The sequence below is a fragment of the Oryzias latipes genome, chromosome 11 (assembly GCF_053564925.1).
Source record: "Oryzias latipes strain Hd-rR chromosome 11, Olatipes_Hd-rR_3.1".
NCBI classification, from domain to species: Eukaryota; Metazoa; Chordata; class Actinopteri; order Beloniformes; family Adrianichthyidae; genus Oryzias; species Oryzias latipes.
Genome location: NC_136247.1, coordinates 23377310 through 23390526, shown reverse-complemented (window position 1 = coordinate 23390526; position 13217 = coordinate 23377310). Strand labels below are relative to the sequence as shown.

The 13217-nt window shown below is 41.4% G+C and overlaps 1 protein-coding gene across 19 annotated transcripts in view; it reads left to right on the top strand.

The window, feature by feature from the left end:
- The first annotated feature begins 5819 nt into the window (after positions 1 to 5819).
- The window catches only part of LOC101171423 (sodium bicarbonate cotransporter 3), a 61094-nt gene continuing 53696 nt past the window's right edge, over positions 5820 to 13217 (top strand). For 10 of the 19 annotated variants that reach the window (XM_078955416.1, XM_078955409.1, XM_020706986.3 and 7 more), the window contains exon 1: positions 5820 to 6044. In XM_078955416.1, the coding sequence (XP_078811542.1) occupies positions 5835 to 6044 (210 nt within the window). In that variant the 5' untranslated portion in view covers positions 5820 to 5834. Of the gene's footprint in view, positions 6045 to 10930; positions 11205 to 13217 lie in introns of those variants that run through there. The other 9 variants (XM_078955417.1, XM_078955410.1, XM_020706987.3 and 6 more) reach the window with 5 other exon arrangements.

The following is a 13217-nucleotide window of genomic DNA, read 5'->3' as shown; positions in this document are numbered from 1 at the left end:
TTCTCAACAATCATGCAAACACTCCTTGGCCGGCGTTGCGGGCACCTGCTCCTCTCCAACAAAAATACCTCGTCTCTTCCCCGACGAGGAACCCAATTTGAATTGATTTACATACTGAAATTCTAATTAATTCTGTTGTCAGACTCCTTGACAAAGTGAGGAGCCTGACTAACTCCAATTAACACCTCCTAACAAGGTAGAGTGTTTGATTGTCCCGGCCTCTCAGGAAAGCTGTAAGAAAAAGGCTCATGGGTAAGGAGGTGGGGGGGGGATAAAAATGTTTTCACTTGTGCTTGTCAGCAAATAGTATTTGAGAGCATCTGATGATGTTTTTCTTCTCTTTTGTCATGTCTTGACCTCCGTTGATAATTTGTTGTGATTTGGAGAACAGCTGTCAGGATTCTATTGGACAATAATGGCTGAAGGTGCAGCGGCTGCCATGTGTGAGGCTCCAACACCGCGTGTGAGGCTCTTTAAATAGAGTCTGATGTTCCTGTTGATGCTCAGGATGTGCTGCTGTATATGTTCTTATGGAAAACCTGAAATTCATCTCTGAAATAGAAGCCATGTCCACAAACAGCGTGTCTACAGATTTGTGGAAGTTAAGGATTTTTAGGACCTTTTCAAGAGGTCGTGCAGTTGGCTTCATTAGGATTTCTACTCACTGATTTTAACCACCACGAATAATCCCTGTTTCTAAGCCAGTTCAACATAAATTCACACTTTCACCTATTCCTGCTCTGGCGAGCACGGGCTCATTGGCTAGCTCAAGTTAATTGATTTAGTTCACGATCTTATGACAGCCCAGCCTAGAAAGATTTTGTTTGCTTGTTTTTGAGGTGACAGGAAGCCATTAAAATTAAGACCCGTTCACCAGAATTTACTTTTATTGAATTTAAGTTAAAGCAATTCGGACACCATGCTCACAAATTTTTTTTTTTTGAACAACGGATATGATGTCATCGATTTCACGAAGTTAAATTCTAATTAATATGAGCATTTTGCGTTTATTTATGAGTCCACTGTCTTCTGAAGATAAAAACGTTGAAGCTTTATCAAAAAAAACTACATGTAAATGATTTTTTTTGGTTAAAAAATAATTCCGACGCAATGCATTGTGGTTTATATTCACCAATCTTTTGATCGGAGTGGGTCTGTGAGATTTTTTTAAGGATCTGCACCCGCCCCGGCAAAGTAGCACAGAAAAAAAAGCTGCTGTGTTTTCACTCTTATTGTTTTAATTCAGTAAATCTTCTGATGCTCCTTTTGTGGTAAAAGTCTGCAAAGGTTTAGAGTTCATCTCTAAAATTTGTAACCATTCAAGCAAAAGGTACAACAATCAATAGACACATTGGCTGCATGCGTGCAAGTAGCACATCCCATGTTTACCTGAAGGAGATTTGCACACTGGGAGGATGTCAACATTGTTCACTGCAGTCCTGTAATTGACTTTGTTTTGTTGGAGGTCTGGGAGGAGCTTTCAAAATAAAACCAGGCCTTTGTGAAACCTCTCTGCTTGTTTCGTGTGTGCGGATGAATGGCCGCATGCCTTTGTCCTTCCCTCAGGCCGTCCTTTGGTTACCATTTTGGGAATCCGTGTAAGGCGGGCCAAGGAGGCTTTGGAGAAATTTGCTCTGAAAGTGCTGACATCCAAACACACATGGTGCCCCGAGGCCGTTTCCTCACCTTCAGTCACACACTATTACTGCTCTCACTGACTAAACGCGGCCGCGGGCAAACACGTGTCTGGGTCAGGATCTTTTTAAAAGTCGGCTCCACTCAAAGTGCACCAATTATTCTTCTTCTTCACGCCATATTTTCTCTTTTCGTGTGTTGATAAATGTCACCTATTCCATGGTCATCGAGCCAGTTAGAATTACGTGGAATTGTTCCTCGGGGACACTTGAAGTCGCATGAAGTCACTGTGGTGCCCCTGATCTCCGCCTTTTATGATCTTGTTAATCACTTTGATTTTGCAAAAGATTTTGTTATTTTGAAGTTGTCATTAGAAATCAGATCCAGTCATTAGAATCAAAGCTAAGGTTAAGCCCAAAGACAAACATCTGAATGACGCTGTTGAATAAAATCTCAGTTTTTTAGACTTTTTGCCATTTAATGGCTTCTGTTTCGTTTTTTTAATTGTCATTACTGTTGGGTGGATCTCAGAGTCGCTGTATGACTTACATTTCTGGTACAGTGAGACCTCAAGTTATCATTGCCACAACAGTTTGATCTAGAGTGTTGAGTGTTGGCACAGTCCACGGAGGTGAAGAGAAACCAAGGTGCCGAAGAGCCTGGTGTCAGTGCCCTCAGACGGCATGTGCATCAAGCAAGCGGGGCCACGGTCCACTGGCGCGTGGATAATGGTGGAGCGTCTCCCACGGCTAAGCTGCACTTAACAGTACATTGATTTCAAAACCTCTGCCTTCCCTCTGGAGGGCAGTGGAACGCACCTCAACAGGTCATACCGCTCCCCGGGTCTTCAGCGCCACCATTTGCCGTCCCCAAGATGCACCCCTCCCACCAACCACCGGTCCTTGTTTTGATTGAGGTGCACCACGTTAGCCGTAGGACTCCACTCCCTCCCCTCTTTCCACTTGCGTCCCCGAGGATGCAGGGGGAGGATGCCTCACAAGATCTTCATCTTGAAAGCAGCGTGAGGGGCAGGGCGCACTGAGGCACCGAGGCGGAAAAGCTCTGTGGTCAAAATCAATGCAATGGCACTTTGGGCAAGTATTTGTACAGATTTAAGAATTTTCTACTCTCCCCTGGCCCCCTCTGAGGTCCCCAGCACTCAGACAAATAGAATGGTTATTTTAATTCCTGAGAGAAAACTTTACAGAAGCCTGTGTCTAATTTAAAAAAAAAACCTGAGATCCAACTGTCTGAATTGGGATTTAACACAAGACTTTCTGATTCTGTTCCAAAGATGGAAACTTTCTATTGCATTACATACCAGACTTTATCAACTCCATCCTTGCTGATGGTCTCAGCACAGGTGGATGCCAGAGTGCTGCCTCTTCTTCCTCCACTCACTCTGACTCATCTCCCAGCTGCATTGCACCGATGCATGTTTCAGGAGAAGAACACAGCACACGTCTATGTGCACTAATAGGCCCCTCAGCCTCTTTAAGACTCGGGGCACAATTAAGAGGTGATAGTTTGAGCTCCCACCTCGCAGTTCTATTTCGGAGCTGCCGCGTGATCGTGTCGGATGTTGATGGGCGGGTGCTGAACAGGCTCTATTTAAAAGAAGATGCCAGGCAGCTCTGAAGGAACTTTGCATAGTATTACTGCTGTACTGATGACATGGTTATCAATCACCGCTTTAAAAAAAGAATAAATAATTAATTGTATTTTTTTACTGGCTTTGTTTGTCAAAAGGTATCTTTAAATGTGTTCAGAAAGTTATAAAAGGTCAATAAATTATTATAAATGGGTTTTTATTTATGCTTATTGCACTTTGATTGTTTTTATACCATAACATAATTCACTGTTTAAACAATGTATTATTATAAATTATTTTAAAACATTTTATTCATTCAATTTCAAAAAGAATTTGCCTTTTCTGACCATTACAAAATAGCTCAGTACAGCATTGCCATCTACTGGTAGAGTTAACTTACTACACAATTCTTGTGCAGTTTTGGAACTGAAGACTGAACAGTAATTTTTAAAGTTAAATCCAAGACTCATATAAAGAAGTATTGCCTTTTGTGTGTGTTTTTTTTAATTATCTAACATTGTTTTTGCCGCAGTGTGGTGTTTCCATGGCAACACATGCACACTGTTAGTGGCCAAAAGAGGAAAATTGATGACAGGAAGAAAAAAAGGAAGGAATAATTAAAGTTGAGTTTAGTGTGTGCCCATTTGTTTGCTTTCACTTATGTTTCACTTTCACTATTTTTCTTTTTGATAAATAGTTTTCAGGTCTGGCTCATCAGTGTCAGGTCTGTTTTCACCTTTTTGTCTTCCAGTTGGGTCACAGTTTTTACAGATTTTCATTTTTCATGCTTGAGTTCAGTTTGTTCAAGTGGATGCTAGATTGAGTGGAGTCCTGGATTAAATGGTACGTTGCAAATAAGCCACATATGGCGGGAAGGGATCAGGTTCTTGTCATTAGGTCTGGTCTCCTGCAGTTTGGGGTCCAGATAAACTATTCCTAAAAAATCTGTGCAATTAAGTTTTAAAACTATCAAGAATTCTGGAGCGGAATTGGCGTCTTAGCGTAAAAACAAAAAGAAACTTCATCTCCAGTCTATGGGTTTTCCAATAATGACCTAAAAGACACGTTTGTAGAAACAATTTACAGAATTGAATAGAGGCAATGCTTATGTATATCCTGGAAGGTGCACAGATATCTTTAATTTCAGACAATTACTATCTTTATCTTTTTACAAGAAAGTACAACATTGCTCCAAAGATATCAAACATTTATTGTGGCTGACTCATTTTGATGAATGACCAGCTTACTGTGCATCAGCATCATTACAAATCTATTAGCTGTGAATGTAGCTCTTGCCGCTCATCCTAGGGTTAACAGGAGGATGCCGTTCAAGGCCAATCAAAATGGATTTCCTTTTTCTTTTTTTTTTACTTTTCTTGTCCAGCAGTTGAGCAAACAGACGAGGTCTCGTGTGTTGGACAGATTTTACTTTTACAACAGGGGGTTCTGGATTTTCTGACACACTTGGTGTAAATTTGAATAAACCCCTTTTGAATTTGAGGCTAAACTTTATTTATATCAATTATGATTGCTTTCCACTTTTTTTTTATTGGACCGGACGGAAAAGAAAAAGAGACAAGACAAGAGTGGGAGAAAAGTGGGTTTAAGGATGTTGGAGGATAAATAAGATGCAGGGGATAGAACCACAAAACAACAAGTTGCTGGAGGTTTATCATACTTACTGTCAAGTGTAGATGTTGGTCAAAGGGGCGGAGCCTGTCCACAGACACACTCAAATGTTATGGAGATACCTGTTGGCTCAGAAAAAACCTTCACACGCATACATGTTACCACGCACATACTTATGCATACAAACAAACACATGTGAAGCATATATTATTCTCTCATGCATACTATTGACACCTGTGCTTGACTGGGATAGCAGATCAAAGGAACACGCACAACCCAATGTCAGCCACCCAGACCACCAGGGCCAACGGGATCCCACCAGGGTCCCCAGTGTCAGAACGTTAAGGGGGCCACGGGAAGCGCAAGCCCCAGCCCAGCCAGAGAACACCCCTCATTTACAAAGAAAATTGGAACGTGGTAACCGATGTAGGCAATATTAGACACAGGTACAGATCCAGAAACAGATCAACTGTAAGTGTTTAAGACATTTGACAAAATGTAATTAGAGGATTGTAATGATAGGCTATACTTATACAAATATGGATGAGAGATAACGCAAATGAGTCTGTCTGAACACTAAGACAAGTAAACGCAAAAATAAAAAATCATTGATAAGATTGGAATATTTGATACATATATCCACTCTACTTGAACTCCCAGTGTTTTAAAAGGGACCAACACATCCTCAGGGACACATCACATACAGGACACCCTTTACCTTCAGGACGGCGGTACAGAGCAAATAATAACAAATAAAAAACAACCTTTGCATTTGGGATAACAAAAATGAGGCTTCATTTAACTCATTAAAAAGTCTAGTGTTGTTATTATTGTACATATTGTACATCAATAGTTTTTCAGTTTTCAGTACAGTACCTCTTATCACACACTCATAAACCCGTTTTGGAGCCCCTCGAAGCAACTGAAGATTAAGCCCCGCCCCTATCTACATTATTTAATTTCACTGGATCACGATGTCATGCTTTCAAATGTGATTGGCTGTCTGCCACCGCGGGGGCGTGTCCTTCTTCTGTCGTTGGGGTGGGGGGAGCCAGTCTCCCTGGAGCGTCAGGCGGCCCAGCCCAGCCTGTCCGGCACATCAGCCGTTTATGAGCGCATCCGGTGGTTTTGGGGCCGGAATGCTGACATGGACGAACCCTTTGAGCAAATGAGACCCCTTCTGAGAGCCGTGAGTACTCGGAGAACGACCGGTTCCTGTGGGGAACCTGAGTGAGGGAACATCTCTGTGTCCGGAGTTGTGATCGTTAGCTCTGCGGCAGAAGTGCGGGGGATGCTGGGGAGTCGGAGCCGGTGCGGCATCGTCCGCCGGGGACCGCCTTTGTTAGCCGGCTTTCTTTGCCCCGGACACGTGGCGCGGTCCCACGTTACTGTCCACTGTTCTGTTTCGGTAAAACGACACGCGGGTTCCAAAATACACCCATAAAAGGGAAAGCGTTAGCCGCGCGCGCGAGCCCAAAATTTTTAGTTAGCAAACTTCTGCAGTTTGAGGAAACATTTGCCGTAAATCAGGCCGGCATGAAGTGACGCGCGCGGCTTTGAACATCCTATAAATAGTTGAAGGTGCTTGACTGCGCTGCCTTTACGGCTGCACGCTGGGCCACAAACTTCCTTATAAAAACAGAACTCACTATATATCACTATATAACTCACTATAATTATATGGTGTAGTTTTTGTTTCATTAGATGTGACTTTGTAGGAACCAGAACCCAGTTTCGGGTCTAAACCGGTTATTTTCAGCCGAAGCAGCTGCATAGTGAGGTGTTGGGTTTGACATGAAAGTGGATTTATGTGCATACAGAATGCCAATCTGTACTTGTTACATAGTTATAAATAATTATAAACTTCTATTTGTTTGAAAGGTTCAAAATAAACATACATTTATTTTGATTTTGCATTCAAGGTGTCCGTTATTGTATAAATATTTGTCTATTTCTTTCTTCAACACTTTTATGTTCTCTGATCATGATGGAACTCTCCTATCACACAGGTTTTAGTGCTAAATTCTATTGTTCTTTCAGCTTATCCACCTATTTGACAGGAAACAAGATTTTATGTGTGTAAAGCTGTCTTTTCTTAGTAATACTACACAGGCCTTTAGATGGGGACCGTGGTGTTCTGCTCATTTGTTCTGATGTCAACATGGCAACGCTTTTGAGTGGTGGAGGAGCCACATTATTTATGATCTTAAACAACATCCATAAATTAGGTGGATGTTCCTTTTCAGTTCTACATGCCATGCTTGTGCAATCCACATTTAGTTATACTGTAATAACTTTTTAACACAATATTAGAGCTCTTATCTAGACATCATGCAGACTAAACCAAGTTTTTTAAATGGACAACTTCTTTAGGAACTTTTTCACCCAAACAAAAGCCATCACCGTTAAGATGTGGCATACAAATTCCTTAAAATATCCAAACAAATCCAAATGACAAGTAAAATGAACCATTTCTTAGAATTTTCTGGTGTTTATTTACATGACAAGAGATAGCAGAGCTGAAGATGCTGGAAGGAGTGTTTGATGGACAGATCAGAAATGAATCCATCAGATGAACAGCTCATGGTAGACACGCTGAGAGGAGGAACAGTGATGATGATGGTAAAAGGATGCTGAGGTTGGAGCTACCAAAGGGAGGAGCAAACAGGAGGTTGATGGATGTAGGGAAAAAGCACATGTGGATAGAGGAGAGGGTTAGATGGAAGGGATAATTTGCTGTGGCGCCCCTAAGGGGAGCAGCAAAAAGACAGAAGAAAGTCTTTTTGAGGCCGGATGTTCTTCTTACCATCACAGTCGTTTCTTAAATGTGATAAATGTGCTAAAATCCATTATTAACTGGTTGATCTAAAGTTGTGTACATGTTGGTGTTGCGTGTCACTAGTAATGTCCACTAAAATGTTGGCTTTGCTTCTAAATGAACGCCTTCATTACAGAATTTTCTGTTAGTTTTGGACTTTGAAACTACTTCAGTTCCATATTTTAATTTACTTGGCACTAAAAGTGGTAATAAGTGCTTGTAGAGAGCTCCGACAATACGCTTAGCTCTTAACTACAGCCTTTAAGTAGTATGTTAGGACCAAGTTCCACGCGGCTAATTAATGCCAACTAAATAGAGCCTCTTTGTGCATAGTATAGGTAATCCTCAAAAGTACTGTAATAAAAAGAAAGTGATTGAAAATCAACATGTAATTAGAAGGACTTAGTTTTGCATGGATGGTTCATTGCTTTTCAGCCCTTTTGGAGATGCACCGTTGGCACGGACTAAGACTGGAGGATTTTTCACATGAGCATGTTTTAAAGGGACATGCATAAGTGTTTAGTCTGTGTTTAGCCCAATGCAAATTGTTTTGTAAGCAGTTTAATAAAAAGTCGTTCATCGGACGCAGTGAGACAAAGAATTAGGTCACAGACATCTGGCTAAAATAAAAAATACAATTGTAAAAAAAATACCTCAAAAATGTAGTGCAGTGTTTGGTTAGCTTAGCATTTAACACAATTCAAGTTGTTTAAAACAGTGACCAGCAACTCATGATTTTTCTAGTAGAGACTCGTTAAATATGAGCTGAAGCTCATGTCCTTTTGACTCTTCCTGAAGTACAACAATTGACTGTATCTGAGAACTGGACTAGCCGTCATCTGTAGAAAATTGCTTTCTTCTGGATTTAACCAATGACGTAAATTCAAAGTTGCCTTTTGTCTCACGATACGGGCGCCGCCATGTTGAAGCCAGACGTCATCTGTAAGCAATTATTGGTCTGAGTCAACATTTTAATGGCAACCACTCTTTCCAAACAAAAGTTGGAAGGCCACACCCCTACCACATAAAAGTGGGCTACACAAAACCTGTCAAACGTTTTAAACGTTGGCCGTGGGGGCCAGCAGGCTCAACACACTTTTATTAAGGCATCTGATTGATCAGTTTATAACTGGAACTACAAAAAAATATGGAAAAAAATAGGATTATCAAGAAAATGTTTAAAAAAAGTGTCAGATCCAGAATGGTTCTTCTGACCAATAGCTGTTTATCTTTCTATAGATGTCTATGGGATTTTGGCTTCTTGGAGCCAGCAAGTACTTCTCATATACAGTCAATGAGTGTAACCAAGAAGCCCCCCCACACCCACACCAAAAGCACCAACCCGCCCCCAGTATTTCCAGCATCTTCTCATCGGGGCAGTTGCATATAAAGGTTGGACTAATCCTGTCCGCCCTCAGGCAGCATGACAGGCCGATTGCAGTCAGAGCTCAGAACCGAATGCTCTGGGTTCCATTTTTGAGTCCAGTCTGAAGCATTCTGGCTGTTCCTAAATCAAGCAGCTCCATACTGACAAGTGTCTTTGTTAAACTTTGGCAAAAAGAGAGAAGGTGGGTCTAATAGACCGATGTCCATAGTTATGTCATTAACTCGTCGTTAACTAGCAATTCCATTGTTTTCTGCTTTAGTTTCACTATCCCAATGATGTGTGTTTGTTTCTCTTTAGCCAGCAGTTCTACCAAATGATCCTTTAACCCCCAACCGTGTGAGTGGGCTGGTGATTCAGATGGTGGTTCGGGGCTTTCAAGGCTTCCTTTTTACCACAAATGGAACATTGATGGTTCAGTGTCAGCCATAGTAATCTTCTTCCACTTTCGGCTTCTCCCATCAGGGGTCGCCACAGCGAACGAGTCGCATGGTAAATTTGGCAATGTTTTACGCCGGATGCCCTTCCTGACGCAACCTTCTCAAACCGGGCTTGGAACCGGCAGAGGTAGAGAAGGGAACAGGGAGCAGCCCGGAGTCGAACCCGGGTTTCACGGACGGAAGGCGCCGCAAACCAGCACGAGCTAAACTGGCTCCCTTCGTGTCAGCCATAGTAATAAAAGTAGTAAAAAGAAAAGCATTTTTGTTCCAATGTGCAGCTCAAGTCTGTATGATATATGCAATAGTTTGGCTCTCCTGTGGTGGATTTAAAGCTTGTTGTCTCAAATCTTGTGTCGTCATGGAGATGGTCTTTGAGAAGGTCTTTATGAAATGTCCTATGGTTGCTTTGTGTTTACTTTCATTGAAAAATAAAACTCCATGTCTTTAGCAGAGTTTTTAGCCTTCTTATATCATCAGTAGAAAAAGTATTTGAAATTATTTTCTATTTGGTCCCCGAAAGTAAAAGCTAATGTCTTCCTTTACAGCTATATTATTGCCCTCTGGTTAAGTTAACCCGCTAAATTTATCAGTCAAGTTTTGTTTTACTAAGTCGGGAAACATTTATATTAGTAGTTAATAGATCAAATGAATGTATCAGAGATTTATTTGACAGAATATAATTTTTATTAATACCTTTCATAAATATTTAGAACATTTAGGTCATACCAGCTGAACGGACTTAGATGTATTGAAATCTTTATGGAAATGTGATGAGACTTTTTTTTTATCTTAATTCTTCATTGATCAGACACATACAGTATATGAACACCCAAAACCTGGGTGTCTTCTAGTGGGTCCTCATCAGCCTTTAGATGTCACCATTTCTGCGGAATTCATGCAACCTTTGAATCCATTTTACATAAACGTTAAGAGATGTTTGGCTATGTTGATCTCAGTCTCATTTGGATTTGCCGTCTGTCCATTTTGTTGCCCAGAGGGCATTTGGAATCAGGCAAGGGTAAACAGGGTTTGCTTGAATTAAAATAAAGGTCTGTTTAATAACTGCTCATGTTTCAGAAGGATGTTCTTCTGCGATGGCTCGTGTTGTGGGAAGCAGCCGGTATTGCAGCCTGTTGACAGAGACAACCTTGAAGCTTTCATCAGGATTGTGAATGTCAAAGTCAAAAAAGCACAGATGCATCTGGAATTTTACCCAATGCAGTCTGGAATACTGAGTGCACATGTCCCTGTTTCTATTTACTTCTTGTGTTGTGGGGGGGGAATTGCACTTCATTTTTGACCTGAATACCTCAGTGGCCAAGGATCTGCGTGTCCTCCAACTGCGCAAGTGTGTCCCCTGTGTGGTTCAGTGCACGTGTGTGTTGTCAGGCTCTCGCCTATGAAATATTCATGGTCGCACGTTGGGATTGGCCGCTTCGCAAAGAGCGGGCTGTCGGGGTACGGCAGAGCGAGCACTGTGTTCTGAAGCAGCTCCCTCGCTCTCCCTCATCCTCCTTTTGTATAAGGCAACGAACGCAGGAAGAGGCAACATGCACGCCTGACACCGTTGCCGTTTGCGCTCAGCTCACAGACGCCCCCCCACGACAAAAATAACCACCAGAAAGAACAAACGGCTTCAAATCCTCGCTTCTTTTTTTTCTGATGTTTCGAATGGAGGAAGACAGCCAAGGGGAACACATGCTGACGGTACGTCGGATCTTCTGCTCCTGTCCGCCTGTTTACCTAGCAGTCCATATTCTCCCCTGAACAGCTATTATTGGTTCACTTTACAGTTTGTGTTGGTTTGCTGGCTTGTGTTGCTCACTGTGCCACAACACAGTGTTGTGTTGTGGCAGGTGGTCAGAAGATTCAGTCATGGCAACAAAAAGAAAGAAAATGCTGTGAGGATTTTAGGGAAAAAGGGGTTCAAGAGCATCTTCAATAAAATTGCATCCCTGACCATGGTAAATGAGAAAGTCGGTTATGGCTGCTTAAAGAGGACGGGCGAGAAGGATCTAAAGGGGGCAGAGAAATGCAACAGGAACTGTGGTTTTCATGTCAGCAAAATCCAAACAATAGGATGCTGTAAAATGAGATGCTTTTCCTTCTGCTATGAAAATGACTTGGATACATTTTGATATGCGTGCAAATGTGGTAATAAAGAAGAGATATCTTAATACTTGTATGCAGGGACAGTATATTTGTATACGTTTTATTTTGGCCATATTGGTGAGTTTTAAAACATCTTAATTCAAAAACTTTTGGTTCTAAACACCAGTTTCTACCGTAACTGTCTGCCGCCCAAAGTTGGCAAGGTTTCAGACACGGTTAAAACTCAGACTCAGGCAAAGAAAACTCAAGAGTTTCCGTTATAAATCCTGCTCCTGTGTTTACAGCAAACTCTCAAACTTGCAGACTAATTTTTTTAAAGTGAAAGTACAATACATAGAGCATCCAGAACATCTCTAACAAATAAAACATGTTTTCATTTATGAATTAAACTATTTAAGCTACCCCTACTGTAAAAATTGTGTTTTTAATGTGTTTGTGTGGCATTTTTCCAATGGAGGAAATATTTAAAGAAAATGAAGCTCAATTTGCATTTTTGAGTATTTCTTTATTCAAATCGTTGTGAATCAGGGGCAGAAGAAAAACAATCAGTTGGAAAAAAGTTTGTAACAGTGATGTAAGTGCCACATTCAGAGATGCACAAGCTCCCTGCTACGCTCCATTCTGAATCGTCCACTTGTAGACAAATAGATCCATGTACGACCACTGGGAACGCTTTAAAAATAGATTTAAAAAACAGAGCAGTTAAAACATACAGAATTGCTTCAGAGCTTGGAATTCTGGGAATTTAGTGCAATAGCTTGTGTAAATGAAAGTGAGTGCGCTGCTTTTATGACACCATGACTGAACTGTGTTATGACATGTACCAGAAAACCATTTTCTCTTGTCATGTCAGTTATAACATAACGAATCTAAGCCCTACCCAGAGCTTAGGTCACATGCTAAGTATGTCGCTGATAGAGTGTTGACCTGGGAAAAATGGACAGGTGGACAGACCTTGAAGATTTGAGAAGGGCTGAAGTGTTACTGTCAAGCATCTATAGTAGTTTTCCATGAGATCCTGTAAAATGTCACTCAACAGGCCACACTGTGTCGGTGGTGCATGGAGAAGACAGTGCTGTAATTACTTTTAGCAATTATGCCAAACATATGTGACCTGTGTGTCACGCAAAGGAAGAATTCAGAGAAAGAAAACTTGAAGAGATTGTAAAACCAGTCTGTAGGAGGTTGTGCAAACCTCGGGTGGGAAGAACAGAGCAGGACATTCACAAGCTGCTTACAGAAAAGAAACGTCATTTCTGACCCTTTTTTAATTGAGTTGGAGAGCTGTAGTTGATAAAAATTACATCTGGGATTCTGCACACAGTTGATCTCTTGATACTAGTAGAAAATATTATAGACTAAGCTACAGCTGAATGGAAAGTACTCCTTGGACCACCATGGTTCCTGTCCTACCAACCCAAACTCTGTTGCTGTTTGATTTGTTTCTTCCTAAGGGCAGGCTGGTAGTAAATTAGTTTTATTAGCACTTGGGTCTATTTGTGTATCCTGCAGGGTACCCATGTTCCTGTTGCTGCAAAGGGGGGAACTAATAAGCCCGGAAAGCTTATTCTTCTCGACAGTGTTGGAACGCCTGATCCAGACAGCCAT